General features: G+C 54.0%; 1 protein-coding gene across 1 annotated transcript in view; it reads right to left on the bottom strand.

Moving 5' to 3' along the window:
- SLC16A2 (solute carrier family 16 member 2) overlaps window positions 1-21,849 on the bottom strand; it is a 34,684-nt gene extending 12,835 nt beyond the window's left edge. The window contains exon 1 of the mRNA XM_065643301.1: window positions 21,426-21,849. Coding sequence (XP_065499373.1) covers window positions 21,426-21,849 — 424 coding nt within the window. The remainder of the gene's footprint in view (window positions 1-21,425) is intronic.
- Window positions 21,850-22,099: the final 250 nt, after the last annotated feature.

Raw genomic sequence — 22,099 nt, 5'->3', positions numbered from 1 at the left:
GTGTGCCAGACACCAGATGAGCTTTCTTTCCAGCAGGGCCATCCCAAAAGAAGCATAGAATCATAGAATAGTTTGGGTTGGAAGGGACCTTCAAAGCTCATCCAGTGCCAGCCCTGCCACGAGCAGGGACATCTTCGCCAGCTCAGGTTGCTCAGAGCCCCGTCCAGCCTGGCCTGGGATGTCTCCAGGGATGGTTCATCCACCACCTCTCTGGCCAACCTGGGCCAGGCTCTCACCACCCTCATTGTAAAAAATATCTTCCTCATGTCTAACCTGGATGTCTCCTCTTCTAGTTCAAAACTATCACCCCTTGTCCTATCCTAACAGGCCCTTCTAAAAAGTCTGTCCCCAAAAGGATGAAAAGCTCCTTCCTTGCCAGTATTTTCCAGAGCAGAAAAAGATTTTGGAGCGCTGTGGAGCAGAGCAAGGTGAGAAACAGCAGGGGAAAATGTCCCTGCTACAAGATGCAGATCCAAACGCTCCCAGAATTTAGCTCATTGTTCCAAAAAACATCACTAAAAAGTCATACTGCATAATACTTGTAGCTGAACCTATTTGTTCCTTTAAAAATGTATCTCCAGGGAGAGAGAAGGAAGGGACGCCGCTCTCAGCTGTGCTTCCCCGCTGACCCAAATACCCTGGGCTGGAGTGATCAAGGACCAGGAGGTGACCTCAGATCCGCCGCTGGAGGAAGTGTCTTCCCTTGCTTCCCGCGGCTTCTCCTGCTCAGGTCGCACGGCCAGGACAGGGCGGCTACTGGAGGGGACAGGGACATGCTGCAGAGTGTCACCTCACCATGGCATTTGGCATTTCTTGGAGGAGAGATGGGGCAGCCAAAGGTATTTCGCCTCCATCTCCCCGTCCGTACCGCTCCTCCAAGAAATAAGTCATTCCTTGACTTGTGCATTCTGGTGCCAGGGAAGCTCTGCTGCCATGACAAACCTCAACACACATCTTCAAAGCCCTTCCCAGCCCTACCTGGCTCCCTTTTCAGGTGGCCTGGGAGCCCAAGCAAACTGGTGGCCCTGCCCATGCAGACACGGTGGGGAAGGGGTCAGCTGTGACTCCCATTTCACGGAGCTAATGTGTGCTGCCCGGAGCACATCTGCAGTGAAAATGAAACAGCTGTTTCATCTTGTGCCCATAAAACACAATTTGCGTCATCCTCTTGCTTGCTCAAAGTAAAGCCTGACTTGCTCCCAACAGCTCAGCCCTATGTCCTCAACACCCCCCGCAGACCGAGAACATCCCGGGGAGGGTTGGTCAAGGCTTAAATAAAGGCAGATGCAAAGCCACATCTGAGGAGGTCACCACGACGCACAGCAGGAAGGGAAACTAAGCTAAAGAGCAGCAAACCGAAGCTCGGGAGCAGCAAACCAAAGCTGAGGAGCAGCAAACCAAAGCTGGGGAGCAGCCGGGCTCCTCTGGACGGGAGGTGGTGGTGCGGTGTAGTGGCAGCTACTGTGCATCACGTGCAGCTAAAAGCCAGATAAACTCATTAATTGTATTGCAAGCCCTGCTTAGCACCATACCCTAAAGCTTCAGAACAAAGTCCTCCTTTATCAGGTTTGGCTGACTTCTCCCCGCTCCCTCCTTTCGAAAACAATTCCAAAATAGCCTGAAAATTGGAATAAATGGAATTATTCAGAGGAATTAGTCAAGGCCAGGTCTGACTAAAGACCCTTTCAGGGTCCCATGTGTGGCAGTATTAGGAAAGAGTAAGGAAAAATGTGAATATTGTAGGAGAATTGGCAGCTACTGTCATCAGGCCACGGTCTCATAACCATGGATAACACAACAGCTTCTAAGAGACCAGACCCAGCAAGTGTCCATCCAGTCTTTGCAATAGGAGACTTGCAAAAAAATCAATTTTTAACTTGTTCGTGAGCATAGGGCACTGTAGCAGAGTAGGCTGGGAAGGTACTTCACTTTAAAAATCCACCACATCTCTCGTGATCAGGCTTCTTTGCCTTCCCTCGCTCTCAAGGATGCAGGAGACATTGAAGAGATGATGCCCAGGCCACCTCTTGTAACCACTAAACGACAGACATCAGCTTATGTGAGAGAAAAGTCCCAATATTAGCCGCCCTGTGGCCACGTTAAGTAGAGATGGAGACAAATCTGTGGTTTTGCTTGGCAAGCAGCAGGTGCGGAGTGTTTGCCTGAGGTTCCTGCACTGAACATCTTGGAGAAACTCAGCCCTAGCCACATTACGCACCATTTAATTCCAAAACCATAAAATTCAACCCCATTTAGAGCAACATGGCGTTAGAGCTTGTGTCTGAGCTGCATCACGTCCTCCCCATTCGCAGCCCAGCTCCCGCTTGGCCTCAGAGGCTCCAGAAATGCAAATTCTTGCGAAATCCATCCAAAAGCAACAAGGCAACATGTGCTCTGCAGCTGATACCCCCCGCCATGTGCCCAGGCTGGATTTTTCTCCCCAGCATTCCCCTCATCAGGACAGGAAGGTTTTTCTTCTCTGCTTTGCCTTCTGGCTTACAATTTTTGAGAGATGATTCACCTACCACACACTAAAGTTACCCAACAAATAGGAGCTATGGTCACAACAACTTCATGTCAACAGGGGCTCCCATCCATCACGTCCCATCCAGACATCTTTCCATGGCCTCCACCCTTGAGGAAGCTGGAGATGCTGCTACTCCAGTCTCTCCTGCTGTTGGGTGACTCCAAGGGATGTTGGATTGGACCAAGTCTGCCTGTGTCTCATCTCCCCAGGTGAGAGCCTAGGGCTGCACATCCAGAGGGCAGATCTTGGGGTTCAACTGCTGTTGGGCAAAGCCAGTGCCCTGACACAGCTCCTGCCTGAATGAACTGGCAGAGCCTCTTAATATTGGGAGGAAAAAAAAACCACATCCCAGGGGCGAGCATTCCCTCATTGAACTGCACTGTCAAACACCCCACCAGCCCCTGGCTGCCTTTTAAAACAGCAATTTTACAAAAAACAGAAAGGTTCCATTTTAATTGGTGAAAATTCCCTCCTCCCGCCCGCGGAGTGCCAATCTGTAATTAGCCTTTCATGTAAAAACGATGTTTATTCCTGACGGAGTTTATCTTGGCACAAACACGCACTCTGAAATGTGCACACATTTGAAGACTCAAACCCTGCATTTAATTCTCTATCTGCTTGTTAATCCTCATTGTTCCCAAGCCCCTTTTCAAAACACACCCACTGGGAGAAGAAAGTATTTTTATATATATACATATATATATATTAAAGAAAACCCTTACGGCATCAGGAACACCAGCAGCGAGCACAGCATCGCGGGCACCAGCCGGGGGTCTGGCTGCCCCACAGCTCCCAGTGCTCACCCAAACACACCGTGCCAATCCCATGAGCCTTTCGTCCTGATTTTCTTCCTTTTTTTTTTAATATAACTTTTCTCCCCAGCTGTGATGTCTCTCAGATGTCCCCACTGCAACGCAGTCACTCACCCAAAGGACAGGAGCCCCCGCGTTCGTTTGGCAGCTCTGCACTGGGTGGGCAAAGCACAGTTGGGGAACCATCACCAGCCCCCAGCCCCGTTTTGGAGAACCTACCCCCAGCAAGGCAAATAGATGAGGGCTAGACCCCCAAGTTTCATGATTCCTGGGCTTAATTTGCAGCAATTTGAGACGTTCATGCTCCCCTCACGCAGCAGCCACACCTCCTGGTGCAGCAGCTCGGGGCTGGACCAGCAGCCCCCAGGGACATCCCAGCGGGGACTGGGTGACCGAAACGGACCAGGGGTCCCCTCCCATCCAGCCCATCCAGCCCCAAGCACAGACAGCAGCATGGGGCCCATCAAAGAGAGTGGGGAGCGCGGGGGGGTCCTGAGCAGATGTCAGCGTCTGCTCCAGGTTGCCCCGTTCTGGGCGACCACATTGCTTCCAACAGGGCAATAAACACAATATCTGCCTTATAAAGTGATAGCGAGTAAAGGGTCAGGGTTTGGGTCAGAGTCATGGTCAAGGTTAAGGTCAGGATTAGAGTCAGGGTCGGTGTTAGGGTTTGGGTCAAGACGAGGGTCAGAGCCAGGGTTTGGGTTAGGGTCAGGGCTATGGTCAGGCTTAGGGTCAGGTTTAGGGGGCCCGGCTCTCCCGAGCCCAATGTACCCTGGCAGGTTAGGGGTTCCTCCAGGCCCCATGTGCTGCCTCCTCACCCCGTGTTTTTGGGGAATGTTCCCACTGCTGGAGCCAGGCAGGTCCTGGAGCCGATGCAAATGATTAACTCCAGCAGGACAGTGCAGGTCAGCTGTGGCCCCAGACACCAGCTGCTGCATGTCAGAAATGTTATACCTTTGGAAAATCCATGACCTGACCAAACTTCACCAGGCTTTTATTAAGATTAAACTCCTCCAGTCACTTGTACAAGTGCGTGAAGGGCTCACTTGGGAACAGCTCAGCACTCGCACCCTGCCACCGCCATCCTCCCATCCTTGACAGGGCAGTGGTGACACCGTTCCTCTTCCCCGAGCCCAAAAACAAGTCATGTCCTCCAAATCCCCACTGTGGCTGCTGCTTTTAACTGGCAGACTTGTACTGGTAACCAGTTCCTGCAGTACACAGATGACTGGGAGGACAGTGCAGCTGGGAGATGAGGATGGAGTAGCTTCAGGAATTCACCCCACTGCTTTATTTCCCTTTGGAGACCACCGGCACCAAGAGATGGCTCTGCAAAACATGGTTGTCCATCCAAGGCAAAAACCACCATGTTTGCGAATGGGGCAGGGAGGATGCAAAGAGGTGGCACCAGCCACCACCTCCCAGCCTGGGACCCGATGAGCACTGACACTATTGGGGGGAATACCTGAAACCCCAAAAGGGCAGGAGGGTGACTCTGGAGGCACCTCACCCCCTACCCCATGCTCGCTTTGCACCCCAGCATCCTGCCAGCCATCCCATGCATGTGGCTGTTACGGTATTCTCCTGGCTTGAGGCAGCTTGGCTGAATTCGTGATATGCCGCCAGGACACAGAGGTCGTGGCTCCTGGCCAGCGCACATCACACGACAAAGCAGCACCATAACTCGTGGGCCCAGCCAAGGAGAGAACGCCAACAGGACCCTCAGTGTCAAGGTCAGCGGTTCATCTTGCGGCCAGGCACAGCCCCTGTGTGCATCCCTACGGGTGCCTCCGCCCAGTGCAACCCTACCGCCACAGCTGGCATCGCATCTTCAGCTATACGATGATATTATACCCAAGACATGGCTGCGGAACCCCCCAAAAACCCAACATTATTCCAGCACCTGGGGCATCCCAACTCCTTGATGCCTCAGGGAGAAGATGGGAGGGCTCCCGGCCCCCCCAAAAGGAGGCAGGTTGGGTATCCCTCCCAAAACACAGCTGGTGGCCCAAGACTGCTCCATCCCTTGCAAAATCACCGGGCGCTTTTTGTCTCCTCTCTCCCCCCACAGCAAACCCTGCCTGGACTGCATTTGAGAACCCTCCGCCTTCTGCGGGGAGGTTGGGGTGGGAAAGGATGCTTTTTTCCAAGCTGGAAGAGACAGAAAAGTTTCCCTCTTTGCCAAATTTCTCCCAAGCCATCTTCTGTTTCCCATCAATGGTGAGAAGAAACCCTCAAGCCTGGGTCTGTGCTCCTCCCATTGCAAGTCCCGTGGGCAACTGTCAACATCCCAGTAAAAAAGGAGAATTAAACCCACCTGACCTGGCTGGCCATGATGCAGGGACCCGCAGAGCAAGGACTGGCAACGGGTGGAAAACAACCCCCCTGCTCTGTTGTTACATCTCCCTCACAGACACTTTTTCAACTCCAGTTGCTGGCAGGAGCCGGGCTGATCCCAGTTGAATTCCTTCCAATTACCAGCAAATAAATAGCAGTTAAATGGAGGGAAAGAGAAAAACACCCTTTTTTTCAAAGGGAAAACAAAGAGGCTGGGGAAAATAAATGGAGGCGAAATGTTGGGCTGGTCATACGCTCATGAAGATCTTTTTCCCTTCTGGTTTGTGTACTTGACAGCCTCCTCTTTCAGTTAATTAAGGGATACTCAGAAAGAAAAATACTTCCAGTCCTTTGCGACCCTGACCATGAAGGGGAGAGTCATAGCATGCTTGAGACCAAACCCAAGAGCCCTGACCACAGCTCCTCCATCCGGCGCAGCCACTTAAACCACCGTTTTTCAGACAAAAAGGTGCCGTTGCAGGACATCTACAGTCTCCTCCCAGGCCTGGCGACTTCTGCCCAGCCTCTTCTCCAAACCCTCTGGTGACAGGCATCTCTAACCTTCCTTAGACAAGGGCTGGCTCTTCTTGCATTCCAAGTATTTCTCCCAACCAACACCCTTCCTGCTGCAAAATTTCAAAGCATCACTTTGCAGCCTGTCCCTCACCAGACAGAGAAAGCAGCTTATTACCTTTTCAGCAACTTTTTTAGGGAGCTGAAGGCAGTGATGCACCTCCCTCCTCTAGCAGGAACAACCCCAGCCCAGGCTTCTGTGCTGCTGGCTCTGCATCACAGCATCCTCCCATCACCCCCAGCCCGTATAAACCTCATGGACCCCCCCAAAACTCCAAGGGGAAAAAAATGCTGCAGCAACCTCAGCCTGAACCACCCTGGGGTAAGCGCCCTGAAACAGAGAGCGCTGGGGCAGCAGCGACGCCTCCTCCACGGCACACGAGCAGAGCCGTCTGCTCAAATATTATCAAAATATTTCAGTTATGTTACTTATTCGCTTACACCCAACAAGGCCCCAACTTCCCCGAAAACAAAGTCCGCCCAATACCAGACTATAGACAGGGCTAGAAGTATGAAAGGGAAAATTTAGGCAGCTGCTGCGGGCGCTTTCTGAAGGGAGGCCCCTCTCCAGGCTGTGCCAGTCAGCTTTTAAGTCAGCTTTTAAGTTGTTTTGCCCCCAAGCTTCGTTCACAAAGGAGATAACACCTCCCTGCAATGGCCTCTTCTGTCTGGGTTCTCCCACCACGTTGGTTGATCCTTGGGCTGGTCCCACTGCTCATCCCCAGCCCAAACCCTCCGCAGCGCAAGGGATGGCACAAGGTGATGACCAACCGCAGTGGAGGACCCACCAGGGAGTCTCCTCCCTTGAGCGAATCTCTTTAAAAATCAAAATAAACTAAGAAAAGCTGTCTGTAAGCAGGTCGAGCACAGTCCTCGAGTGGGCACACAGCCAGGGCAATATCCCAGGCTGCCCAGCCGTGTCCATGTGGCAAAACCTGATGGTCATTGGGAAATTATTTCCTTCTCTGATGGAGAAGAGCTTTCCCTGGGTCTCCAGCATGGAGGCACTACCACCTTTGGATAGAGCTCCTGAAGCCTGCCGATGGGGGGAAAAAAATCCCCGAACAATGCAAGACTTGTGTATCATCATTAAACCACACACCCAGGGGCCAAAAGAGGGGTGAAATATCCATGTGATTTTAATCTCTTGGAGTTTCCTTACATTAAAGCACACACTTGAGAACACCTGGATATCTCAAAAAAATAGACCATGCTGTAATTAAGCAAATCCGATAGCTAAAGGAAACTGAAGAGCAGCAATATTTTATTTGACTTTTTCCTTGACAAGAAACAGGTTATACCCCTTTGCCAATGGGCTGTTACTTTTGGCTGACCTGCTCTCATTTGAAAGTTTTTCAGACGCCGGGTGGCTTCGGCAGCCACCCCGCAGTGCGGGGAAGGGCCAGCCCTGCCCTTTGATGCTTTGGGCGGATGGAGAAAAGCCACGGCCGAAGCATCAGGGTTTCCTGTGTGGGACGGTACCCAGCCCCACGGTTCCCATCAGCATCTCAGGAACCCAACCCTGAGCCCTCCAGCTCCTGTCGGTGCACCTTGAATGGGGATCCATAATACATATATACACACACACATATGTATATGTGCATATATATGCCCATATGCATCTATGTATACACACACATATACATATATATTAAAAAAGCAACCCCCTGAGGTTTTTAGCCCACACAAGGGTGGCTTCCCCAGAGCCCCGCAATGTTTAACGAGATTGAGGGGAACTGGGGACAGCCCGTATCATTTAAAGTGCCTCGGCAGCAAAGTGCCCGGTGAAACATTAATGTGCTTCCCCGGAGAAATGCTTTTGCTTTTTGCTGCATCAAGGCCTTTGAAATCAGAATAAATAACAGGGCAGGTTAATGAAGGTTTCTATCAGTTACTGGGTAGGTTTTGGTCCCTCTGTGATTCAGGTTTAGAAACCATGCATCATACCTTCCTGGCCAGGGAGCCATGGAAATACTGCATTTTGGGGTAGGAATTCAAAATACCCTGATTCCACAGCTGCCAGGCGTGGGATTGCTGTGGGTAACACACACCACAGTCCCTGGGCTCATTTTCAAGCGCCTGAGTTCAGATTTTTCCCATAAAGCCCGTCCATGCCCAGGGGCAAAGGGAAGAGCAGAGGTCAAGCAGGTTCAGCGGCGCAGAGCCAAAGCCCCCCATGATTTGGGGGTAAAGAAGGGTGCGAGAGGCCACGGGCAGCTCTGGGATGCAGACCGCCAGCATGGGGTGGATCTAACCCTGCTGCTCACCCCAGCACCAGACTGTGGAGATCTGCAGGTGGACACGAGTCCACCAGCTGCTCCATGAGCATCTCTTCACTGAAGCATCATAGGATTGCTCAGGGAAGGCTCAGCCTCTACAATGACCCAAACACGGGGCTCTCCATTCCCAAGCCATGCCTGGCCACACTGAGCTGGCTTTGCAAGTGGCTTTACGGATGGGCAGAGCAGGGCCAGGGTGCCAAATGCCACCACGGGGCCAAGTGTCTGTGCCATGTGCCGGCAACGAATGAAAGACTGCTGAGACCAGGGTAAATCTGCACCCCAGGCTCTGCAGCCATGGGGCTGAGCAGAGGCAGCCAACAGCTCTTTACTGCCCATGTAGCCCTTCCCGGAGCAAGTATGTCTCCCAAATCCAAACTGCTACAGCTGAAGTCATGGCAAAACGTCAAGCCCTTTCTGCTGGCCAAGGAGCAACTCTGAACTGCGGCAGCCTCGGGGCTGGAGCAGCAAATGCAGCCGAGCTGTGCTCCCCGGCTGCAGCTGAGTAGCAATCACAGGCAACCAGAAGCTGAAATTTCCCCCCCCACCAAAAAAAAATCTGTGCTGTGGCACTGACCAAGGATAGATGCACTAAGACAGCAGAAAGCGTGGGATGCAGAGCCCTATTTGCATCCACCACTTGGTTTGACCTGGTCACGAGGCTTCAGTGTGTCGAGGAGCTGGAAAGGGCACGGAGGTGTAAGGGAATGGGGTGATGGAGAAGCTGAATCCCCCGAACCATGGCTCGAGGGGCTCCTGTGCTGCTGCCAGTCCTGCTGGGCTCCAAGGTGGTGGCTGTGGGTCAGCTGGGGATCACGCAGGGTTTGCAGAGCCAGGGAGAGGCTCCTTCCTGTCTTGATTGCTAATGAGAGTAATACCAGCTGCTTCTCGCTTAACCAGTCTGACCATCAGGCTGAGCCAAAACTGATTCATTCATAAGAAAATGGAAAAGGAGATCAACTTGTCACCAGCTCTGACTAACGGGGAAAACGGCCAACAACCTGCTGCTTGCACACTGGCCCCAGCATCGTGCTTTTTCAGCTTTTCATCATCTTCCCAAATTCAAATGCTCAGACGAAACGTGAGCTTTGCCCTGGCATAGCCAGGTGGCGGGTGGCCTAGGTGACAGAAGAAAGGGCTATCTGCTGCAAAAAGTGCCAGCATGTGGCCGGGGAGTCAATGTCATCTGTCAATGCCTGACATTTTGCAAGAGCTAATTCCTGCTTCAGAAGCAGAGAAAATATTAAAACCCTAAAAGATGTTGCTTTTCATGCTGCACTGCCTGGCGTCATCTTCCCAACAGCTTTTTGTTGTGGGTTCCCCAACCCCCCCATTTAATCTTCGTCCTGAAATAAAAATCCAAGCAACCACCTTCATTGAGCGGAATAACTCCCTGCCACTCTGCTGTAAAAACGTCTTTCTGCTTTTTTCTGCAGCATGTTTTCTTGTATGGAGCCAATGGGGCACAAACCATGGTGGTGGGGGCTGCAAATGTTGTCCCAAGGGAGGGAAACAAGCTCCAAAATCTAGACTGGGGCTAATCTTATCTCTGGGTGTAGCTTAGGACGGGCCAGCGAGGGTTAACAGCCAGCCACAGAGGTCAAATCAGGACCTGAAGCACCTCCACTCCCCGCTGTTTGGATCATGCTTTGGTTGGTGAACTGAAGCAGGGCAGAGTTTAACAGCTTCGAAGAAAATAAATAAATAAGTAAATAAAAATTTTAAAAAACAACAAAAAACCTGCCCATACTATGACCACATACGGTTCATTAGCTTTGGGCAGCACATTTGATTTTACATTAATCTCCCTTAATAAAGCCCTCTCTCAAAATGCATATTGCAATAGCCGGGCTCTTCCAGCCAAAAGCCTGAGACACCATCCCTTGTCCCCAGATGTCCTGAGTTTTTATCATCCTACCCTGCAGAGGTCAGGACAAACACAGCAAAACTCCAGTTCTTGGTGAGAAACCCACCCTGCATGACTATGGGTCTTGAAAATCTTGATTTTTCAAGGCAGAAAATCCCCTACCAGGCCAGTCTAGGCAGGGAAATGCTCCAAATCCCGACACTGGGAGCACACAACCACCTCAACAGTCGCGAGGTTCCAAGGGGACAGCGGAAAGCCGGGATCCTATGGGTCAGAGACAAGCAGAGCTACAGGTATGAAAAACCTGCAAGGGATGGAAACCACATTCCCAAGGTGCAAGGGAAAAGCCATCCAGAAAGCGGTGGACACCATCCCTGTCGGTCTTCACCCTTTCCCCTGCCAGGCTGGTTTCTCCCGACTGCGGGTGAGCTTCCCTGGCATCGGGGTGGTCGGCATGGCTTTTATGTGATGCTGAATTTCCCTGCAGGCAGGGCACATGGCGTGGTACAGGCAGGAGGAACCCTGTGAAGACGTCCTACCTCCAACAGCGATGATGCCACACCGAGTTTATTTCAAAAAAAAAGAAAACAAAACAAAATCCCAACACCACCTGATATATTCACTCCTTGGCAACATCCTATCTCGATAACGCTCTATTATTATACCCTGCAATTAAGAGATAAAGCTATAATTGCCTTATCTGATAGAGCTGGGCACAGCAGCAAAGCCGGAGCTGGCCTCTACACCCCTGTCCCGCTGGCAGGGGTGAGTTGGATTTACAGGGCAGACGGCATCACATCGGGCATTTTAAAGCCACCCTGTCCAAAAGCATCCTTCTGTTTGGTAGACAGACAGACAGACCATCAGGACTCCACAGCAGCACTGGGTTTCCTTTCCCCAAACCTGTGTCAGCAGCATCACCCCTGTGCTACCCCGCTTCCATCTCCACAGACCTCAAGTGGTACCCAGGGAAGGCGTTGGTGGCCTCCAACCAGGGAACGGTCGGCTCTGGCCAGGATGGAAGCACGTGGGAAAAAAAGGAAAAAGCAGCTTTTAATCCACTCATCCTGCGGGAAGGTAGAAGTGGATGGTCAGGGAACCAAAGTGCAAAATTACATCACCAGCTGCTCCCCAGCCCTCCCTGCTTCAGCATCCCGGGGAGCAGCCCATGGCCACGCAGCTGGGAGAGCCGGCCAGCGGCCAGGGCACTTGGAGAGCAGCCCTTCAGTCCAGGATCGGGCACACGCAGCCAACTAGCCAGATCGGGGCACTGGTTTTAGAGGAGGTGACCCCAGTTCCCCAGCCCAGTATCTTGGCATGCTGAGCAAAGCTGCACCCAGCAGCTCTCAGGCCGTAATAAATGCGGCTTGGGATTTTCAGCCACACGTTCATCACCTCTGAAAGAGCTCTCACGGGCTATGGCATCCTTTCCAACAAGAACAGCCCCGATTTATTTTTTTTTTTTTAAAGTTTGGTGTCCCCTGTATCCTGATTCTTGCCATATTTTCAAGTCTTTCGGTATTTTACCTCAGCGCCACTCCTCGCCCTGCAAGCTTTCAGCTGGGCGCTATTCATCGGCCTTAGGAAAGAAAAATAAAGCCCTCCAAAATCCCCCCCGCGTGACCATTTCCCACATACGCCCCGACCCGGCCGGGTAGCGAGGCCGCCTGCTGCCCGCACCCCCAGCCCAGCGGCCGCGGGGAGGGCTGCCGGGCCCCGCCGTACCCCCTGCCAGGGCGGGAGCGCTCCCGCCCGGGCGAAGCCACAAGAAAGGCCCATGCAAATCGCATCGTTAGCATTCTTTCCGTTTTAATAACCCAAGGTGTTACCAGCAACAGTGTTACTGATTTTTATCTCCGCAGCGCCTTTTAAGAGCTGCAATTTGTTTTTCTTGGAGATCTCATTTTGTTTTATTAAACCTGACACCGAAGGGGGAAAGGAGACATTCTGGGCCCAGAACAAAAATATCCCATTTAAATACGCTGTATTATTTTCTTGGATATGCTTCTCCTTTGACTTTAATTAAGCTCTCCCTGGGCTCACGAGCTTGGCATGCTTGGCTTTCAGGAGAATTTAATCCCAGCAAGCTCCCCCCACCCCCAGCGCTCCCCGATTCCATTGCTTACACAAACCTTAAGAAATAAACTGGCTTTTGCTAAAATACATGGATTAGTAGCTGGCCCACCATCAAGAACATCTTGACGTCGCCTCTTCGTCACCAGCTGGCCATGGAGCAAGCACACAGTCCCGGCCGCCCCGCTCACTTTGCTGACACACCCCAAAAGCAGCTTTTATCTCTTATTTCTTTATTCTTTTCTGCCATTGCAATGCTGGGTATGGAAAGGGGAGATCCGTCCCTCGTGCCTGACCGTGCCCAGGAGCTGCCTCGGCTATCAGAGGAGGCAGGTTTGCCCAGGAGCCCGGCTCCAGCGGCCACAGTGCTGCTGCTGAGCCTTGTGCAATCGCACCGGCTGCTGCCGTAATATCAATAATTACCCCCCCATGGTAGGAGCACTTCAGGATTATTGCAAAGTTAAACACTCCGAAAGTTGGGAAATCCCAGGAGGGAGCTTGTCCGGGCATCATCTGGTGCATACCCATTATGTAATTACCGTCGATCTTTAATCACAGATGATTTTTTTTCCCATCGGACCCAATTCAGAGGCTGCACAGGAGGCACAACCCTCAGCAAAGGAGGTGTCATTAGATTTGATTTCCACCTCGGCAAGCTCCTGCTGCTTCGCACGAGGTTTGTGCAAACCCTCCGGCCGCAACGCCTGACTCCTTGGCAAGCACCAACACACCCGCTCACGCAACATCCCCCCGAGAGGGAAGGATTTCAACCCTCTTTTACGCACAGGATCCGCGGGTGGACAGATTAAGGCCAAGAGGCTGAAAAATAAGCTTTGTTTTGGTGCCTCATGCACCACAGCCAAGAAAGGGGCTTTTGGGGATGCTGCTGCATGGCAGGGGGGAGCCTGCATGCCCGGGGGGCCCCCATCCCAGTTGGTCCCTGGGGACAGGGTGATAGGTGGGTGCTCAAAGAAGGATCCATGGCTGCAGAAAGATTGTTTCTCCTCCCTGAGGAGGGCCCCAGCGTTTGCCTGGGGCGAACCCCAGCAAGTCAGCCCACGCAGCAAGCACCCGCACCGCTCCGGCAGCACGCGGGGCTTCCCCGCCCCGGGAACGTCGGCTGTGACCCCACCGTGCTCTGCATCAGGGCAATCAAGCTAAAAACCATCACTGAGCTGCTAAATCCAAACCCAGAGCCAAAAATACAGCAAAGACTGGGAGAAACAGAGTCCGGTGAGCTCGCCTCTCCACCACATCTGGAGACCAGATGCTCCCAAATCCTGCCTTCATCTCGCACTGACGTGCCTGCACTGGGACACAGCGCCGGGAGTTGATATTACAGCGGTGTGGTGCAATGCTCTTCCATCTGCACCCTGCGGGATGCAGGGATGTAGGTACGGGATATTCCAGCCTGGAGCTCCCCTGGGGTGTGCAAAGCAAAGGTGCAAAGGGGTGACGGGGCTGAGCTGCCAGCACAACACCCCTGTCATCTCATCAGTCCCATGCGAGCCCAGGAGGTTGCTCAGAGCAGCCTAAGCTGCTCCTCGTGTGGAGGACAGCGGGCGGCACGGCACAGCTGCCAGGCATGCCTGAGACGAGTCCCAGCGAAGCAACCCATGACGGGCACAGGGCTGCGACCTGGCAGCCATTCCCAAGGGCTTTCCCCTGCATTTCACCCCGCTCCAGCTCAAGGGACGTGCTGGGGGCAGCAGGGAGCTTGTGCATCAAGTGTTTCTTTAGGGATCTCAAATAAAAGGGCAAAGGCGGGGAGGGGGCGCGGGCGGAAAGCCTGAAAATGGGCTGCGCCCCTGCCCCATGGGGTGTGCTCGACAGAGGTTGAAGCGGCAGCAGGAGCTTTGCTGCCTGCAGCCTGTGACGCAGGCAGGCAGCGGTGCAGGCAGGGCGCTGCGGGCAGCCCCACGTCCCGCCTGCCCGGGGCAGCTGGCAGGACCTGTTGTACGAGGTGCCTGGGAGAGATTGGAATGGCTTGCGTCTGTGAGCGTGTTGCAGCAATTCCCAGCACACGTCATGTGGGTTTTGCAACCGCCCCAACTGTCTCGAGATGGATAAACGGAAAAGAGCCCGGAATGAACCGAGCTCCCCCATGCCCACCGCGGGCACCGGCACTGCCCCAGCACAAAAGCTGAGCAGGGTCCCAGGTGATGCCCAGCCTGGCACACACCCCTTCACCGGGGCTTCTTCTGCAGGGATGAATGACAAAAGTCAGCATCTCCTTCCCTTGCGATGGGGAATAATCAATCCTTCGAGGAAGAGGAAGGGAAAACAGAACAAATCCCTGCTGTAATGGGTACAGCGCTGGTTTTGCAAGCGTTATAACATATGGGGGGTGCCTAGTCCTCTTGCCCCTATTGCCAAAGCAGGTATGGTTACACCACGGACCCACAGGCTCGTGGCTGCGGAAAGCTGGGGAAAAGTGATTCCCCAGGGAAACTGCTGGCTGCAAGAGGAGTGTGCACAGCTACTGTCCCCTTTGGGAAATGCTGGCATCCTCCTGCATACCCTGCCTGGCTTGTAGGAAAACCCTGAGGGGTCATCATCCCAAAAAAAGCAAGCAGGAGAGACCAAGGTATTTGGTGACATGCCAGAAAACTCCCTACGGCACCTGGACACCAGCCAAAAGTGAGCAAAACCCCAATTACTGAGATTGGGTGAAGCCTCAGCCATTTCCAGCAAGGGGAGACTGTACTGGGAGCCCACATGGGGGGCGGTGGGGAACAGCAAGCGCACATGGCACCAACCCAAATGCCGCTGAGGTCCCCGTCAGCCTGCACATTGCTTCGCCCAGCCACACTGTCACTCCACTGCTGGCACACATGCCGGCTGCTTTGGCAGAGGTCCCGAGGAGTCATCGAGATAAAAAAGCAAAAGGTTACCCAGGCCCTATATTGAGATGCTGCCGACTGATCCAAATTCCCTTGGGCACAGTGGGTACCGGTGCTCCGCTACCCTCCCACCAGGATTAGCTCCCTGTTAGCACGGCAGGAGCAGGGCTTGTTTACTGCCGCCCATGCCCCCCGCAGGAATTTCTCCCTGCACACTGCAGGACACAGAACCAGGCTGCAGACATCCCTCTGGGCACTTTCCAAAGCAAGCAGGGCACTGCAGACGTCACAGCGCTCGGTCCTGCCAGTGCCGGTGGGCTCACAGCCTTGGGATGGGGGAAACCCAGGTTACTCCTCCTTCCCCAAACATCCCTACAAATCCCACGGGGGATCTGACAGCCCCAGCTCCATGTCCACCTGGTCTGGTGGTCTCCATCACGCCATTTTTGGGAAGATGGTTTCTTCCACCACTCGTCTGGTGACACAGTGGGACAGGGAACCCATTGGTGCTGCCCCGCAAATGGCATGAGTCCCATGGATGGATGTGTCCATAAGCACGTGCGATACGGAGGGAGGGAGGCAGAGGAGCTGCCCTGGGGACACGGGGTGGGTGACAACGCCCACGTGAGCTATGCACAGCCAGCCCAATGGGCACTGCCCGCGAGGTCAGCGGTGCCTCGCGGCTACAGGGTTTCGCCCAACCTGATGGGTTAGGTCTGTTTTAAGGTGCTGGATGTCAAACGCTACAGTCGATGGTCATCTTCCAGCTGCTGAGGGTTTTTAAGGGGATTAAAGGGTGTCTTGTCAAATTCCTAGATTTCCTCTCAAAAGGTGAAATGAAACTGCTCCTTTGCTGCTGACCCTGAAAAACGCACAGCGTTGCACCACTTCATGTCGATCCGACCCCACACCTCCGCATCCATCCCAGCCCCACACCCTGCAGCATCCATCCCCTTTTTCCTCCCATCCCTCCTCTTCAGTGATGGAGCTGAAACCCGGCGCCTTCAAAGTTTAAACTACAATCAAATCCCAGCAAAGTGGGGTGGTTTTATTTGTTTTGTTTTAACTGAAAGGACCGAAAAAGAACCCCAAACCAATTGCACAACCCCATGTGCTGCTTCTTCCTATACTGCAGCAAGGTCACGGGAGCTGCCACCACTCAAGGACAACGGCCACTAGAAATTACAACTGAGACTCCTTGGCTGGCTAGTGGGGGACACTTAAAAATAAACTAAAAAACACTAAAATGGCAAGTGTCCCTGCAGTCTTTAAAAACAAGCACCTCCCTTAGAAACCGTGCTCCAGCCTCCTAATAACCTTAATCACTACTGATGGCCTCAAGAACCAGGTTTAATGACACAGCTACGTTTTGTTTGCTTTTTAGGCTGCTTTATCTCTTGCGGCACTTTGCACTCAGCTCAAGAGATGAAAACCCAGTTCCTCTGCAATTGGCCCTGTTCCTCTGTGATCACAAGCTCCGTCTCCCAAAACGGTGGGAGCTGAACCAGGGAAGAGCCCGGTGCTGGCACACCAGCATCCCACCGTGAGAAACCCCCAGTAAAGCTGGGAAAGCTCCGTGGCGCCTTTTACACTCCCCAGCTAGCAGGGCTGGGTGATAATAAGCTTTTTTATGGATCTTCTTGCGGGATTTACATCCCCATGCAGGCTATGTAAATATTGTTCGTGACAGCACATCCCTCCGCAGGATTAGGAAATGCAGAAGAAGGCTGGAGACCCAGATGGATGTGGGGAAGCCCCCAGAAACACCGAGGTCCAGTGCTCTCAGCCAAAGCATCTGTGAAATGGGGCCAGCGAAGCTCCCCGGCAATTAATAAAAGCACTGAATCCTGCAGATTTGGGTAAGAAGGTGACAACCACAATGTCACTTTCAGGAGACAGGAGCCTCCCGGGCGCCAGCACTGGGCGATGACACCCATCACGGTTCTCGGATATATCACTGGTTGGTAATTTGTATTTAAAAGCATCAGTAAGGGTGGCCTCACTCTGCCCAAAGCCCAAACCTAACACCTGGGGTAGATGCCTTTCATTGCAGTAGGGTAAATAAAATGCAGTTTCGTGGCAGCCGCCCCTATTTGGCCTTACCCAGGCCACAGAGTATTGCTGAAATTTAGTTGGGACCCTTTCCAAGAGCTACCTCTTGTGATTTATGCTCTCCTTGGAGTTTTCCTTCTCAGGTCCCAGTGCTCCAGCCATGCTCATGAGCCCTGGAGCTCTTCTTCAGTCCAGAGAGTTGTCCGTGGCTTCTCCTCCCCATCTTTCACTATGTTAGCACTGAAACGCTTTATTTTCTCCAAGAAACAAACTCATTCTTCCTTAGCAAGCTTCCATTATGATGCTGGAGTAAAAACAGCCTTCTCCAGCTGAGCTCATCTGTCCTAAGGATGTGAAATCAGGGCTCAGGAAGAAATTCCCCACCAAAACAGATGGGAATTCAGGGGTGAAGATGACACCAGTTATGCCTTGGCTGCACGGGCAAAGACAAGCCCAGGGCTGTGGTCCATGCACCAGTCTGGCTTCCCCTGGCATGGGGCACTTTGGCAGCTCCAGCTCCCTGGGGAAAGCTGCTCCCCGAGTTCTCACACACAGACCAGGGGATGCTGCCAGACACACGGACAAATTCAGAGGAGCTGCAGCCAAACCAGACCAGCTCCTCAGGCCATCTCTCCGAGTGCTTGCAGCTCCCATTCCCAGCAACCAAAGCATTAAATATTAAGCAAGGAGAGTTAATCTATACCTGGGATATTGACACAAAGCAGAGAAGGGGAGAAGAAAAAGATAAATATTTAAAAAAAAAAAAAAACAAAAATCAATGTGTGTCTCCAAGCTGTCCTGCCAGCGCTTGCCAGACCTCCGAGAATGGCACCAAGGATGCATTTGGAGGAACAAGATGCACTGAGAAGTGCTGCGCTCCTGGCTCTCCCCAGGTAGCCGGAGCACCCACCGGGACCCTCGGGTGGCTTGGGCATAGAGCCCCGGCCGGGGACAGGCTCACCTTGCGCTCACCTCTCCCGAGGCTGGGAGAGCATCCAAGCGGCGGCAGAGAAGATATCGATTTGAGAGGGTCAGCGCTCAGTTAATACTTACCAGGACTGATCAGCCACTCAAATTGGCTTTTGGAGCTGGGGAAGACAAGCACACACCGGGATGGCTCATCTGTCCCTCGGCTCAGTGTCAGCCCATGCCTGGCAGGCCTGGCACCGGAGCGGCCGTGCCCCACGGATCCCTTGGCACCAGAACAAGCCTTGTACAACCGGAGGGAAACGCCACCATTCATCTCCCAGCAAACACTTTCAAGCATCACTCAACACCTCTCCAGCAGAGGAGACCGATATTTTTTTTCCTGGCTGAGTGCTCATATGTATATTATTTTTTTTTTATCCCAGTCTCAGCAATCCCCCCTAGGCCTTCACTTCCCCCGAAAGAAAACAAACCCGAAAGCACAGAGTGTGCCTTGCAAAAGTCCCGCCTCTGGCGTCCCACTGAGAAGGGGCACGCGGTGGTCCCAGCAGCCAGCCCGCCTCAGCCCGGCGCTGCTCGTTGACATATGCAGTACAGTATATTTCTTTAAACAAAAGAGCCTATGCATTCAATGCATTGTTGCGAGAGGGTTTGTTTTCAAAGCCTGACCCCAAATCTGAACTCCACGGATCCTGCATTTCTCAAGATCAAACGCAAGAAAACGTGACCAATGCAAACAAGAAATAAACCTTGATAATTATAGCTGTGTGCTGGGGCGGCTATTGTTTAGTGCACACTAGTACCCACTTCAGCATAAACATAACCCTATTTTTAAAGAGATACCTGACTGGCTTACAACGTTACTCCCCATTTTGCCTCCAAACCCCCTCTTTGGTACAAACCCACCTTCCCGAGAACAGAGGGGAGATTTAAGAGCAGAGCCACAGGGCTAAGCGATGCGCCCATGGCCGTGCTGAATGCTGGTGTCGGAGCCGGGAGCGGGTCCTCGTCCCCCCAGCCTGCTCTCCTGGTTGGCGGAGGACAAGGGGGACCCTGGGGTCCTGCCGTTGCTTGCCGCCAGCAGGAGCAGACCGACACCGGAGGACAAGCAGACAGACCCGGTCTTTTCAGGAAGGCCATATCACTTAGCGCTTGGAAAGGAGCTACAATATTTTCCTGATTATGTTTGCACGCAAACGAGTGCCGCGGGGAAATTATGCAACCCTGAGCGGGGAGGGGTGGGAGCGAGGGAGGAAGGGCTGGAGGGGGCCCCCGCACTGCACCCCGCTGCTCTTGGCCGCAGACAGCACAGCTGCAGCCCCCGAGGTACCGCGCTCCCCACGGCAGATGGGCTCCATCCCTGTCGCCGCCTCTCCCCGCTGCCGCCGGAGCCCCTGCACCGCAAACTCCCAGCATAAAGGCAGCGCTCAGCCGGCGTGTCGTACAGCGCAGGGGTTATTAACGGCCTCTTTGTTAAGCGCCCTGACCAAAATGCATATATTCGTCACCCAGGCAATTTAATTACTGAGCCCAGGTTCACCTCACACACCCACACGCCTTTCTTTTTTGAGGCCTCTGTGCGGTCATAGCCATAAATAAATAGATCGCAGGAACAAGAGGCAGATGCTGACTCCTACCACCTCTGTCTTGGGCACGGAGCCTTTAAACCACCAGAACTTGCAGCATTTAATTTCTTTTGTTGCCGCTTCTACCTTTAGAGCTCTGCCTTAGGCTTTCTAGATATAATCACAGGGAGCAGGAAACAGCTACACGATGAGCTTCCTGGGGATCACACACACACACACACTCGTACAGCCCATCAATCATCCTAATTACAAATGGCCACATGTCTACAGCTCTCTGGGGCACTCCGTTACTGCCCATGATTACACGATCACATCATTTCTCCGGTAACAGTATCGCGGAGTTAATGAGTGGTCTGGAGATGTAGTGTACCTCATAATGGATTTCATCCTGGTGCACTCATTGTCGCGATCACCAGTCATGCATCAGCTGAGCAGAGGGAACGTGGGCAACGCCGGTCCTCAAAACGAGACTTCCAGGTCCCCCCGCACCCCTCAGCACTGCCTCTCTCCACAGCACACCCCCACTGGGGTTTCTGACTGCTGCCCACATCCCACCCGGAGTCAGGACAACACCACAAGCAGGTTCCCTCAGTGCCAAGTGCTTGTTTCTACCTGCCTGATAAAAGCAAGGTCAGCCATGGGTGTCCATCACGGGGATGGACACTATCTTCTCAGGGAAGATACCAAGACCTGGGACAAGGCTGGGCCTCCTGACTCCGGTGTCTGCCATGGACCCACTGGGACTGCCACCCTGGCAGGTTGGTGTCCCTCCACCAAGTCTACTGAAACAGTGAGGTCTTTGCAGCAAGAAATGTCCCTTTTCTCCATGTTAACACTACACAGTCTTAATCCTGCCTGAGCCTGTAGGTCCTACCAAAACACACAACTGGGTGCAGTTTACTAAACGATGTTGACTGCTCAAGACCCCGCTCCACCCTCGGTGTGACCACGCAGGCAGTGCTGCCAGACTTGCCCTACCTCGGCTTTCCCACCAAATGGATACAACCCGGAGGAAGCATGTCAGCCAGGCATGCTCTCCTGCAGTCACCCCGAGCGCGAGCCGGCAGATAAGACAAACAGACATACAGCTTGAAAAACCCATAACAAAACAACAATAATAATAAAAAATAAAGGGGGTGGCTTACACACGTCAGCTAATTCACCAGCGTTGCTCTCCTTACTCCAAAACGCACCAGGCAGGACAAGCTACGGGCATGCTTTTCAGATGAATTACTTTTAATTGAGTACATAGGAGCTTAGAAACACATGATGCTGTTGGAGATAAATATAGCCACGACTACGAGGATGGAGGGGGCAGGGAGTAATCGCGGTTCAACGCATCCGAGAAGGAGCTTCCAGCCGCACCAGCTCCCCGGTGCGCTCGGGGAGGCAGAGCCGGCCGAGCCGCTGCACCTTCCCCCGCCGCGGCCCCGCTCCCCCGGGCGGCTCCCCGGGGCTGACAGCTCCGCTTGTACAAGCCCCGAGCGGTGCTCGGGCACCCCTTGTTCCCCCTGCTCGGGCCGAGAAGAGACCGGGGAGCCCGTACCTGTTTTGAACTCCAGCGCCGGGTCCTTCTCCCCGTCGCCCAGGTCGCTCTGCAGCATCATGTAGATGATCCCGAAGGAGTTGTGGATGCCGAAGATGGAGCCGTTGCACCAAGCGGCGGCGAAGACCACCACCCAGCCGAAGCCGCCCTCGGGGGGCTGGAAGGGCGCGGCAGCCCCGCTCGGTCCCTGCTCTGCCCCGGCCCCATCCCGCGGCTCGCCCTCACCCTCGCCCGCCGCCGGCCCCTTCTCGCCGCGCTGCGCCATCGCAGCCGCGCTCCCGCCGCCGCCCGCCGCCCGACTGCCCCGCAGCCGGTCCCACATGCCCGCCGCCCCCCCCGGCCGGCCCCCCCTCCCGCCCCCTCCTGCCGCAGCCTCACTCCCCGCCTCCCCTCCGCCGCCTCCATCCTCCTCCTCCTCCTCCATCGCGCCGCTCAGTCCCTACCTGCGGCGGGGGCCACCCGCGCACAAAACCCCCCCTTCCCCCGCCGTGCCCCCCCCCTCCGCCGGGCAGAGCCAGCCGCGGGCGGCGCTTCCCCGACGTCAACGGCGTTCGCCGCCCGCCCGCGGGCCTTAAAGGCGTCCCCGGGCCCGGCCGCGGCCCCGCATCGCCCGCCGGGCCGCCGCACCGCCGCCGCATCCTGCAAGCGGGCGCAGCCCCGGGGCGGGCCGCCGC

The sequence above is a fragment of the Caloenas nicobarica genome, chromosome 12, assembly GCF_036013445.1.
Source record: "Caloenas nicobarica isolate bCalNic1 chromosome 12, bCalNic1.hap1, whole genome shotgun sequence".
Classification (NCBI taxonomy): domain Eukaryota; kingdom Metazoa; phylum Chordata; class Aves; order Columbiformes; family Columbidae; genus Caloenas; species Caloenas nicobarica.
The sequence above is the reverse complement of the archived record's forward strand: the minus strand, read 5'-3'. Positions and strand labels throughout refer to the sequence as shown.